This window comes from Felis catus, chromosome B3 (assembly GCF_018350175.1).
Source record: "Felis catus isolate Fca126 chromosome B3, F.catus_Fca126_mat1.0, whole genome shotgun sequence".
Lineage (NCBI taxonomy): Eukaryota > Metazoa > Chordata > Mammalia > Carnivora > Felidae > Felis > Felis catus.
This window is the reverse complement of record NC_058373.1, coordinates 114,998,079-115,011,209: the sequence shown is the minus strand read 5'-3', so window position 1 is coordinate 115,011,209 and position 13,131 is coordinate 114,998,079. Positions and strand designations below refer to the sequence as shown.

Here is a 13,131-nt window from a genome sequence, read left to right as displayed (position 1 = left end):
CTCCTACCTACCCCCTCAGGACAGGGGAACACCTGATTCACCCAGGGGCTGGAGGGCTGGAAGAGGTGGAGGGTGACGACAGAGGTTCCGTGATATGTCCCCTTGAGTCAACCGGGGAGCAGAGGGGACAGGGCTCTGGGGGAGGGAGAACCACAGGGTAGAAGGAAGACTGAGCACTCACCTGGCCCTCTGTATGTAACTGTAACTAACACAGATGTGTGGAAATGGGGGGGGGGATCTTTGAGCCCCAGCCAGGAAGTGGGGGAGACAAGCAGGGATGAGGGAGGAAAAGTCGCCAAGCCCCACCTTGAGGTGCCGGAGGAACCTCTGGACCACCGCGCCCGTGAACCCTCCGCCTGGTGATAGGAAGTCAGAGGCCAGCCGGGACTGCACCTGGGAAGGCTGGAGGGGAGGCTGCAATCACAAAGACCCCAGCTGGGCCCCGTTATCTGTGGGATTTTAAATCTGGAAGCACAGATGTCAACTAGGGGACCGACAGGTCCCGCGCACCACCTGCAGCTGCCTCCCGTTTGTCAGCCAGCGGCACCGTCTGTGAAGAGTCCACGTTCTCTGTCGTGTGCCACCAGGCCTTTGCCACGAAGGTCCTCCTGCCCCGAGAACCGTTCCCAACGCTTCACGGCTCATTCTGCTCCACCTGTGAGTTCAGCGCAGGCCTCGTCTCCCCCTGGCTGTTGTCCCAAAGCCTCGCTCTGGGTTCCTCGCCCCCCGTTCTCTCAGCCTCCCAGTACCCACCTCATCTTGGCAACCGTGTTTCCTTTTCTGAATCCCTCTGAATCACACGCTCTTTAAGGACCGGGAGCCACCCCTCCTCCCTTTTGAACACTCGGCACTCATGAGGGCCCCGTCTGTAGGAAGGGTTCACTTGATGCTGCTGAATGAAGAGGTAAGGCTCAGCTTACATCCCGTTCCACCTTCTGGAGAATATAGGATCTATGCCCTCCTACACATGACAGCCCTTGAAGTCTGACGGTGGCTATCAAGTTCTGCCCCCGAGAACGTTCCAGATGAAGGCAAACATCCAGTACCTTCGACACCTCCTCACATGCCCTGGCTTTCCATCCTGTCTCCACCGGGCTCCCTCCTCTCGTGGCTCTTGTATTTGTCAGGATCCCTCTATAAATAAGGCAGTCAGAATGGGACACACGTTGTCCCTCATGTTCTGACCCAAATTTACAAACTGGGGAAGCAATGGCTAACATCGCAACAGAAATCAGTAGCTGAGCCAGAAGTGGGATCCAGGTGTTCCGGTCCCCCATCCGTCACACAGTACCTTACTAACATTAGCTGGTCGTGGATTAGGAACCCAAACCCAGTTAACTTCCCACCTGTACACTCAGCCCCATGCACTGACTCCTCACCTCTTTGCTGACTCCCAAACCCTCACCTCGGTGTGAGCAAGGGCAGAGCTGCAAGTAAGGCCAGCAGCTGGTCCTGCCACCGATTAGGGAGGCAGCTGGTGCCAGGGAAGTGGGGGGGCAGGGGGACCACAGATTAGAAAGAAAGTGCCTCCTTGGCACACCGATTCGTTTAACAACACGTATCTATTGAGAACCTAGCTTCCTGGAGCTTGTATTTTGGCAGGGAAGGACACAGTAAGGATATATATTATAAAGTAGATTAAAAGATGACCAGTGCTACAGGAAAGGAAATAATAGAATAGGGTAAAAAGTACTGGGACACGGTGGGCAGATTAGTTTTAAGCAGGGTGGGTGGTCACAAGAGGCCTAACTGAAGGAGGCTTTAGACCCAGACTGGAAGGACGCGAGGGAGCTAGGGGAAAGGGCATTTTAGACATAGGGACTGGACGCAAGGTTGCTTATTTCTGACGTTATAAAAACTACACTGTAGGATGCTGCCCTAGCTTGTGAAGAACTAGAAACGAATTTACAAATTGCACTTCCATTAAAATCTCTATTTCCAGGGCCAGTTGGTCTCAGCCTCTGTATTCTCATAGAGCAGCTCTGCCCTTTGAAATGAACCCACTGCGATTGAGATCTGTTGCCTGCTTCTCTTTTCTGGGAGCAGGCAGCTACCTTCCTAAGTAATATTTACTAACAACCACGGCAAAGCAAAAATAAAAGTCAATGAATTAGTATGTCTGGGGGCACCTGGTGTATTGAGTCCTTCATCTCCCCTCCCCCTTTCCTTAAGGATATCATATAGTGGGCACATCTTTCTCTGGCCTTCAAAGATTTTCATTACCTTTTCTGATGTTCAGATGTGGGTCAAGTCTAGCCATCAAACAGAGAAGCAAACTGCCAAGAGAGGAAGTAATGAGCCACTCACATAAGGTATGCACTAATAAAAATTTAATTATCATAAAACAAATCAGAAAACAGCAAAACAAAAAAATTTTTTTTTTTTTTAACCATTCACAATTAACGTGGAAAGAGACAAAATTATAAGGCAGCCATCCATGGAATGATTTCATGTTTACAAAGGATCCAGAAAAGGGGACATTTAAAATCACTCTTCAGGCTACTGAACCAGGGGAAATGCAGTTTTATCCCATGAGACTTCCAACTTGCTAGAAGATGCTATCAGAAAAAAGACCAAAGCCAAGTTCCTTGTGTTTAGGCTGAGCATATCTAGAGAATTCCCAATGGTTGTCTCCTTTCCTACAAGTCACAAATTTCCCTCAAGTCTCCTGAGGCGATTGATCTAGATGTCTCAGCTACAAAGGGGGCTACATCGTTGGCTTTAAGTTCATGGCATCTCCCAACAGTGCTCTTGGGATCATTCTGTTTTGACCAGAAATCTTCGACGGTTCCCCTGTAGATCACCTTGCACTGCAGTGGTTTTAGAAGAATCTGGTCATTATTCTCAATCTCCCAAGGGGCCCAGGAGCCATGTAGGCAAGAACATTCTCTGGGGGCTTGTGCTGTTGGCAGACAGCTCCCGTGTTTAGTACCTGGCTACCATGTGTCTGAGGGGCATAATATACTCCGATGAGGGGGTGTCCTCCTAGCTCTAATCCTCCAATAAGAGAAACACCAGGAAGTGACCCTTAGAAGTAGGCTGGTAAGAAACACACTTACATAGTCTCCTCTTTACAAAGAACTGACCCCCTCCAAATGACCACCTCTCTCCGTTTTCTAATAATTCATTATACAGGAACACGGCTGACTCGGCTGTTTTGAATAAGGAAATAAAAAGGTAATGGGGGGAAGAGAGAACACAGAGCCTCTGCAGGTGGTACCGTTTCCAACTCGCTACACTCTGGTGCAGGAAAGCCACCAGACCTGGAACTTCGCTGCTTCGGGGAAATGGGGACTGATAGCAATTCACTGGGAAACAAGTGAGGGGAATGGATCAGTAGTGTTTTTCAATTTAATTTGCCATTTAAGAGTGCATCTGGAATCTGAATAAATTGATCCCTACCAAGGAAATGGAGTCAAATTGCAATTAAGATTAGCTTTGGTTATGAGGAAGGAAGGACCATGCTTTTCATCAACTGCATCTCTCTGGTAGCCAATAATTCCATCTGTAATCATGGCAGCAGCTTAAGTATTGCCAACGTTTTCAAATGTGTGAGAGCGTTAAGGCATCTACATCTAAAGCGGGAGGCAGTTTTAAACAAGAGAAAAACAGAACTGAAATGTGCCAGTAAGTGACCACTGCTGTGGCCTCTTCTGGGACACTGCCCACCACGAGCAAGTTCTTCCCCCGGTGAAGAAGGCCTCTGCCATGCTGCTTGGTCCCCTGCTACCTGAAGATGCATTTGAGCCCTGTAAGATTAGTATGGCTATTTCTGCATGCTGACCAGGAGACACAGGAGTAGTTCCCGAGGCAGCAGCTTTAAAATCTGGGGAGGCCCATAGCTTCTGAGAGCTGATAGGCCTTGAAAGGTTTGCTTGTTAATGTGAGGTCCAGAGGGGAAGGCAAATTTGGAAGTCTGACAGTTCGATCCTTGCCAGAGTTCAAGGCCCCACCTACCCAGCAAGCTATTCTAGCCACACTTTTAGTGACGGCAGGGCACTGCTGCAAGAGGCTTTGGCCAGCAGAACATATTTCTCATCTTTTCTCACACAACAGTATGGCAGAGAGTGCTGCCATCCAAACCAGGCCAGACACTAAAATGTACTATTTATTTAACAAAGTAAATGTCCAGGGAGAATCAAGGCAACCATGACATCTTGAAGGACCACCTGAAGCCCCAAGACTCTTCATAAGTCAGAGCTGCTATCAGGAAAAGTCACTCAGACTTTCCACGCTGTACCTTCTGCTGGTTTTAAGTGCGTATGCAATGGCTGCAGCCACTATACGAAACCGCCTCCTATTTATGCTACTTTGGTCTACAGCCAGCAGGGGGCTCTCGAGGTCTATTTCCATAGCTGCTGACCCAGTGACAAATCTAGGACGGAAATAAAGAAATTACAGGCATGCTGGCATATACGTCATATAAAACATTTTACGGACTCCTAAACCCACTGCCCTGAAGAAAACGGTCTTGGTTCCCTCTTTCTATAATGTGTTTTTGAAATGGTACAGAAAATCAAAATAAATTAATAACACAGTATTATACACTGAGTCGATAACACAAAGTTTTACAGGGACTTTGGCAAACACGGAAAAATCACCCTAGTTTGTTAAACGCTTTTACTATCTCAATTGGTTAAATTACCAGAATATTAGTGACTGCATCATCTCACGTATGAGAAAGTGACATTTTAAGGGCTTAGCAGAGTTGCATTTGACACAAAAGTGACTTCATTGAAGGGAATAAAGTAAAGAGACAATTGTCATCTTCATCATCACCGGTCAAGAAGTGGTTGTCCTGATGAGAGTTCAATTCACACAAATCCTAACGTCGCTGTCAGCAGTGAGCAGCACATTAGAGGGAGGGGGTGCTGGAGAGGAAAGTCAGGAGGAAAGCACGGAAAAGATGAAGAGACAAGAGACAAGAGACATGATTTCAATAAGCTTTAAATCAAGAGGCAAACACTTCCCGCTTGTGATACATCGTGACCGTCTTCATTGCTGCAGGTGCTTATGTGACGCTGACCTAGCACTTCCCACGGGACACCGAGTATTCTGCCGGAGGGACTGCCGGTCTGCTAAGATAAATACTTAAAAAGAAAAAAAAAAAGGGACAACATAGGTTTTGGTAATCTCAATTTTAAAAAGATTACTACAAAGATGTCAGTCACTATCCAAGTTCACTTAAAATTAATACCCCTCAATTTCAAAAGGTACTTTGGGATCTGACTGCTCTTGAAGGAATAGCTGGGGGGAGGCCTGAACCTACCAGAACTTGGCTCCTCTGTATGAATGCATTGTAGGCAGGTACGCTGCAAAAGAGAACTTAAAAAGAAATACTAGTCACCTCCTCCGATGCTAGTCCATCTCTGTGGCTCCATTTGATGGGAGGGCGGGCCCTCTTTAAAGAGGCAGATGTGAAAGGAGGTGTTAAGTCTCTCCAGACACCCCCTGTTCAATGGACAGCTCTCGAGTAAGAAGTCAGCTTTTAATGTGTCTTGCCGTCATTTTCCTGACTCTTGCCCCAGGTAGATGACAATTCTCTTTAGCATCTAAGACAGTGGACATTATGACCTTGATCAAGGCATGTGGCAGAGATGCTAAAGCACCAGTCTTACACGGTGAGAACCATGTTAAAGATCAATGGATAAAGTAAGCGGCGGAGCCTCTAAACTAACATAGAGATTTAGCTTAATTACAGAACACTGTACTTTCATAATTACTATTTCATCGTGAGTATGAAGTTCTCCACTTTTCCTTAAAATGAAATTCCATCTTCCCTGAGAATAGGGGTTAAGAGAAACATCAAAACTCAAAACGCCAAGGGCCCTTTAAAAAACAACACAACGGAATGTCCACATCCAGTCGCGGTGTGTCGTTTCTCGTCTAAAAGCCTTCCATGACTCCAGGTTTTAATCTCACCTCCCTCCGGACTCTAGGAACACAGGTGGAGATGGGCAAGGTGAGACAAGACACTGAGGAAGTGAGCAGCTGTCACGCGCTGGCTGTTCTCGCCGGATGCTGGGCAGCCACGGACTGAGGCTGGAACCTGACGTTTAATGCTGGTGTCCTACTGACAGGATGAGTGGGATGAGGCAACCCAGAACCAGGGCTGCCACCTCCAGGCGGCTGAGGCCCCGCCCGCCAGTGGGGTCGGGTTTGTGACTGTGCCCCATTCCGCCCACCTCTGGGAGGACATGTACTGTGGCAACATAAAGAAATGTCCCGGCAGAGAAAAGCATGGCCACTCCAGTGGCATTGACCTCTGAAAGGGCTTCTTTACTGCTCTGTGAATTGAGAGAAACAGAGAGAGACAGAGACAGAGAGAGAGAGAGAGAGAGAGAGGAGAAGAAGGAGAAGAACAATTAAAATTCAGGGTCAGGAAGAAGTTCCAATTAAAAAAACACTCAGCATTCACAACTGGTGCACTATGGGACACTGGGGACATCTTGAGATCAGAGCAATCTTGTGATTGATGAGAAGCTTCCAAATAAGGGCTTAAGACTATTGATACTGTACACAATTGCTTCTTCAAGCAAACATCAAGTCTGGATGAACAGGTCTGGCACGTATTATTCTTACAATGGAATCAACGGCATTATTAATGCAGATATTAAATTTCGTACATTCACTCATTTATTCTACTAATAGTTAACAAACATCCCCTATACACCAGGCTCCAGGACAGCTGTTGAGATACAGTGGTAATCAACATCCAGCACCTGCCCTCAGAGGCTAGAAACATCTTATAAGCTAATCTTGACACAATTAATTTCAACTTTTTCTATTAAAAAAGTGGACCCATGGACTACAACAATTAAAAATTTAAGAAAGGAGCACACCATAATGTAACATGTAACCCCATGCCTCCAGAATTACACCTTTCTGTCTAAAGTTCTAAAGACTTTGATCGATGATCAATGAAGTGATATACAGGGTAATACTTAAAAGGAACTATATACTGACTGAAAGAAGAAAAGGCTCTTCAAACGATCAGAGAGGGTTTTTATGACACCTCATTTGTTAGCAATCCAGATCAACAAACTTGATTAACATGAACTTAACCATGTTTTGACCACCTCGTTTCTCATATGTTCCTTTTAATATAGTTTTGTTGGGGGGGTGCCTGGGTGGCTCAGTCAGTTGAACGTCCAGCTTTGGCCCAGGTCATGATCTTGCAGTCGGTGAGTTCGAGCCCATGTCAGGCTCTGTGCCGACAGCTCCACAGCTGCTGTGGAGCCTGCTTCGGATTCTGTGTCTCCCTCTCTGTCTGCCCCTCCCCCACTCCTGCTCTCGCTCTCTCTCCGTCAACAATAAATAAACATTAAAAAAGAATTTAATATAAGTTTTGCGGTATCAGCTATGATCTGAGTGACACTCAGAAGAATCAGTGACCTTCAGAGAGAGTATGGGAAAGCAGTTCCACGAACGGGCCCTAAGTCGGTCTGGTGCTAAGATTTCCCTCCTGTCACCTGCCAGCTGACACTGAAATACAACAGGTCAATGAGACCCGCAGCCCCAGTGGACAGAACTGGAAGACAGGGAAAGGTCGAACTTGAACAGCAGGGGAAGGATACCCAGGCTCAGAACTGACAAGCGACAGACACGTTACTTCAAGTCTGACGTTATGTTCAGCGCAATGATAACGAACTGGATATTTAGTATGCGGTGATATGAGAATACAGACATCTCTGCTCATCCCCTATTCTCCTCAAAGCTGCCATTCGCTTGTCCCTCACTCTTCACGTGCCTGCTTAAACATTAAATATGTACCGTGGCTTATTATACATCTGTCAAATAAAATTAGTGGGTCTGGTTAGGCTTAAGTTATGTTATTTGAAAGATCACGTATATGTGCAAATGTTCTCGGAATTGAAGGGGAAGACATTTTCAAATTAAATGAACAGGAAGATGTAACTTTATGAAGGGAATGCCTTGGAATTGAGATGTTTACCTTGTACTGGTTTTTACTCATAATTTCATTTTTCTTTATCATTTTATTTTTGAGACAGAGAGCGAGCAGGGGAGGGGCAGAGAGAGGGGGAGAGAGAGAGAATCCCAAGCAGGCTCTGCATGGTTAGCGAGGAGTCTGATCTGGGGCTTGAACTCACCAACCGTGAGATCGTGACCTGAGCCGAAGTTGGATGCTTAACCAACTGAGCCACCCAGGAGCCCCAATTTCATTTTTAGTTTGAGAGAGTAACTTAACTGAGAAACTCAACATAAAAGACCATAGATTCCGGTAGATCACAAAAAAATTGGATACTTGTCTAGATAAACTAGGAACGAATAAGACGTACCTTACTTAGTCCTAAGTATGTCACCATGGCCATAACTGGTGCTGCAAGCGCAAACACCAGTAAATGTTTTCTGATTCGATTCCGTTCTAGGCCAGCGTGCATTAAGAAGGAAACCAGCCCAAAAGCAGCTGGTGCCTGGAAAAAAAAAATTAGTCTTAAATACTCTTAAAGTATGGATTGCTTCTATATTATGAAGTATATGTCATTGGACTGAATTCTCACCGAAAAAAAGAGGCATGGTACCAAGACTGAGCTCTGCCTTTTAGGAACTAATGTTCTAAGCTAAGAAAATATCCTATGCGTGTGTGTGTGTGTGTGTGTGTGTGTGTGTGTGTGTGTGTTTTAGACAGTAGGAAGAGAGAAATAGTCAAGAAAAGATTATAAAAAAACAAGAATATTTACCAACAAAAATTATTATAAGGTACAGAAATCTGTAGGGAATTTAATAATTTGTGTATAGGACCATAAAAAAATCCCTTCCATCTAGTCAACTGTCTCAAACGAAGGGCAATTATGAAAATAGCTAAAAATATTTCCCCATTCCAGGAAAATGTTAATGACCAAAGAGAAATTTTAATTGCGAATATATTCAATATCAAATCTTTCACTAGGATTCCCCTTACCTTATGTAGCATTATTGCCACAAACACAATCAATTGGACGCTAGTCTGGGAAGTAGAGGCTGCCGCTCCTAAGGCAACACCGTCGGCTAAATTTGGAAAAAACGAAACATAAAACATTATAAATACAACAACAACAGCATCTATACTAGTGTCCTAGTCTTCTATGAGTTTTAGAGTCAGGTAGACCTGCATTTGATTCTGGGAAGGTTCTTTAACCTTTCTCAACCTTAGTCTTCTCATCTCTAAAATGGGTTCAGTGAAGTATGTGTTCTTTGGGTTTTCATGAGGGTTAAATGAGATAACATTTGTAAGCTGCTTAGCACCTGGCCCCAAATATTCAATGTATCAGCCGTTATTAGAAAAGTATGATGCCAGAAAGTATATAAAGTATGTAAGTATATAAAGTCTATATAAAGTATTATAAGGTATAATCCACTGATTAATCAAACTGTAATAGCAGAAATAGCAACGATTATAAAGAAAGCAACTCTGCATCTTGTAGATGAAAAAACACAACATAAGAACACTACAACTTTACAGAGATGATTTATACGTCAAAAGTAAACACTGGCTGGCTGGCTGGCTAAAGTTTTGTCAGATAGGCATGTTCTGTTAGAAAGGTCCAAGTAATAGCATGCCACATTTCACATGCCTTTGTCCTTCCCAGAATCCCACTACTGGGACTGGTCTTTGGTGATCATTCTAAGGCATGCCCAATTAGCAATGCTGAGCCTTCTGCATTCCACGGCCCACCTCTGCCTCAACTGGCACTTTAGGTATACACTGAGCAACAGGGCTATTCAGTGTAAAAGTGTCAAAACTCTTTTCCAGATGAGGTTCTAGGGCAGAGGTCAGCAAATTTTCTTCTTAAAGGGCCAACGAGGAAATATTTCAGGTTTTGCAAGCCATTTGCTCTCTTGCAGCACTCTGCCATTACTGTGCGAAGAGCCACAGGTAAGATGTAAACAAGTGGGCATGGTTGTGTTCCCAAAAAGACTATTTACAGGCACTAAACTTTAAATTTCATGTAATTTTCAGGTGCCACAAAATATTTTCAGCCATTAAACAATATAAAAACCATTCTTAGCTCGCAAAACCCTGACACTGAGTACGCCAGGGTTTATACTTGGGTTGGAGAACTTCATCACGAGACCCTCTCCCTGAAGGCCAGCCCAAGAACTTTCATGGGGGTGGTCCCTGGGATGTAAACACTAAACTCCCCATGGTGCACCAGAAGAGAAAGGGCTCTCTTTGCAGTCCCGCCCTACCTGCAGCATGGACGACCAGACCCAGCGTGGTGGTGATTTTGGAATTGCTGGGCCTTGCTGTTTCTGGATCTGAAGTAAAAATAAGCGAGTCAGTCATTAAGCAACGTGAAACAGAAACTGTTAGAACACTGTCCTGGAGGTGGAAGAATTCTTTCAAAGCTCTGAAAGTAGAGTCTGTTTTCCTCCTGACTGTCTTTCCTCACGACTGGCTTCAAACACTTAGAAGTTTCTCCTGTCCTGAGAGAAGTGGGCAGGAGGGAACCCTTCATCTGCCCCAGCCTTCCCTGAACAGGCAATACGTAAGCCCCAACTGCCTCAGCTGCCTTGCACCCTTGAGCGCTCTGGCTCTCCCTGGAAAGTGCTCTGTGGTCTCTCCTCACTTCTCTCCAGACCAACTGAATTGTCACTGCCTACCTGCCCCTCTCCCCGGCCTCCTGAAACTTTAGCTTTATTCCAAGACCAAAATGTCTATCATGCTTGCCCTTCTCCTCTTAATCGCCATCATCCTAACCTAAACTTTCATCAACTTGAACCTGACTTAGCAACAGGCTCCCAGCTGGTCTCCCCTAGCTCTCATTTCTCCCTCATCTGATTCATCTTACACATCCTTGGCGGAATGCTCATCTCTGAATCACCACCCTTCTGACGTGCCAGTTAACTAGCTAAGAATCTGCTGCTAATCAAACTCAGTCCAAACTGCTCCATTCATAGGTTCTTAAGCTCTTTATCAACTGGTGTCATCTTATTTCTCACTACTCAGTCCAGTTAAACCAGCTTCTTTAACACCTTCTAACAAAACATTCTCATTCTCCCTCAAATCTCTGTCTTTAATTCTTGGCATGTGCATAACTTCTCAGCGCCTCAGTCCAAAACATAGCCATTGTTCAAAGTCAATTCTAGGACTACTTCCCTTAAGAAAGAATTAAAGATCAATTCCAGCTCAAAAGGCTCCCCTTGCCTAGAAACCAAGAGCTCTAAGTGCACATACTACTTCAGTTTCTTCTGTATCACCACCTGAGATACGTAAAACTGTTTTCACTCAGATAGGTCTGATGTCCCCAGACTGACTGTAAACTGCACAGAAGTGAATTTGCCACTTCTCTCCATTCCCTTTTCACATGTCTTACAGAATGTCGCACAGCAATGGAAACCCAATAGCTGCTTAACAAATCCTTATTAGAGAGGGGAGAAAAACATTTCTCTGTATGAATGTTACTGCTATAATAGGAAATATACCAGCAAGTCAATAATGTCCAAACAATGTAAAGTTAAAGATGAGGACATCAAAATGCCAGATGAAATGACAGATGGACACTGGTCAAATAAATTCCAAGGGATTTAATCTTCTGGGGGAACCCAGCACATAGGAAGAATGGTTTACAGTGGGAAAAAACACATACAAGTAAAGTAACATGTTATCTTTTTACTAAAAATAAAATTATCTTCTAATTAAAATACTACAAGGAAGGGAAGCTAAAGCCCCAGTTGGTCTGAGACAACAAATATTTCAGTATCGCCCCAAAATGTGAAGAATATCATATTATACTGTGTGACAAGTTTGCTTTGACTTTTCTAGTTATAAATAGCATCTTAAATAAAAATTAGAGGCTTTACAATTAAAACGCAGTTTTTATAAATCTATAGGAAAAGACTTCTTTAGCATAAATTTAATAAATGAATTTTTACTGAGATTTAACAATAGATAAAACCCTGCAGATAACTGGTAAAACCAGATTACTAGATACATGAAAGCCAGCAAAAACAGTGACTTCAAAGATAAAACAGGAAGAAGAATAAAGGAACACATGCTATTTTTAATTCTTTGTATAGTATCATAGGGCACTAGTGGGCCTTTAAGTGCATTTAAAATCGAAACTGACAAGAATTGCAAAAATGTCATCGAGGCCACTGTGGGCAACTATGTAACATAGATAGAATCAGATTCCATCTAACCAGAGGGTGTTTCTCATTTGCTATTTGGTAAAAAAGCACACAAATAAAAGCATTTACTTCTAAATCAGCTTCCCAATACATGTAAGACCATTAAAAAAAACGTGCATGGAAAAATACTGAAAAGAAACAGTAAATGCAAGATTAACAAATGAAACAAAAAATAGCCTTGGACTAAAAAGGCTAAATTTAATTCCATGAATTTTGAAAAAAAACCCTTTTATTTGGAAATAATTTCAAATCTTCAGAAAGTTCTGACAATGTTAAAAAAAAAAACCACTCACACACTCCTTTCTCAGAACGACCTACTGTCTAACACTTTGCCCCATCTGCTTCATTATTTGTGTTCATGTTCTTTTTCTATCCATACTACACACACACACACACACACACACACACACACACACACTTGTTTTCTGTACCATTTCAAAGTAAGTTGCATACATCATAACTCTTTATCCCTAGATATTTCAAAGTATATTTCCTTAAGAGGAAGGACATCTTCTCATATAATCACAGCACAGTTATCAACTTCAGTAAATCTAATATTGATACTTTTTTCTAATCTCTCTTGCATATTCTAATTTGTTAACTGTCCAGGAAGGTCTTTCAGAGCATTTTTCCCTCCCAGGAAGGATCCAGTCTGGGATCATATATGCACTTACTTGTTTCTCTGTAGTTCCCTTTAATCTGAACCATTTTCTCTGCCTTTGACTTTTGCGACATTGGTATTTTTGAAGAATACACGTCCCTTCCCTCAGCCTTTCTTGTTTTTTAACAGACTGATCCTTCCTTTTTGGGATTGTCTGATGTGTCCTTAGATTATGCATTCTGAATACAGGCTGAATATGCACGCTGAATACTCTACAGATGCTGCCTCTCAGGATGTCACATCTAGACGCACAGAATGTACATCTGCTGCTTACTAGTGGAGTGAATTTTGGATTATATCCTGGACACTGTGAACGTTATCTTGTGGACACTCTGAAT

The 13,131-nt window shown here is 43.7% G+C and overlaps 1 protein-coding gene across 3 annotated transcripts in view; it reads right to left on the bottom strand.

Annotated features, from left to right (window-relative positions):
* Positions 1 to 2,313: 2,313 nt before the first annotated feature.
* Positions 2,314 to 13,131, bottom strand: part of SLC39A9 (solute carrier family 39 member 9) — a 52,096-nt gene continuing 41,278 nt past the window's right edge. The window contains exons 4-8 of one of the 3 annotated variants that reach the window (XR_002743168.2): positions 10,192 to 10,260; positions 8,924 to 9,009; positions 8,301 to 8,435; positions 5,348 to 6,287; positions 2,314 to 5,090 (exon numbers count right to left, since the gene is read on the bottom strand). Coding sequence is in view for 1 of the 3 variants with exons in the window: in XM_003987775.6 (XP_003987824.1) it covers positions 6,057 to 6,287; positions 8,301 to 8,435; positions 8,924 to 9,009; positions 10,192 to 10,260 (521 nt within the window). In the remaining 2 variants the exon portion in view is untranslated. Of the gene's footprint in view, positions 6,288 to 8,300; positions 8,436 to 8,923; positions 9,010 to 10,191; positions 10,261 to 13,131 lie in introns of all 3 variants that reach the window. The other 2 variants (XR_006599750.1, XM_003987775.6) reach the window with 2 other exon arrangements.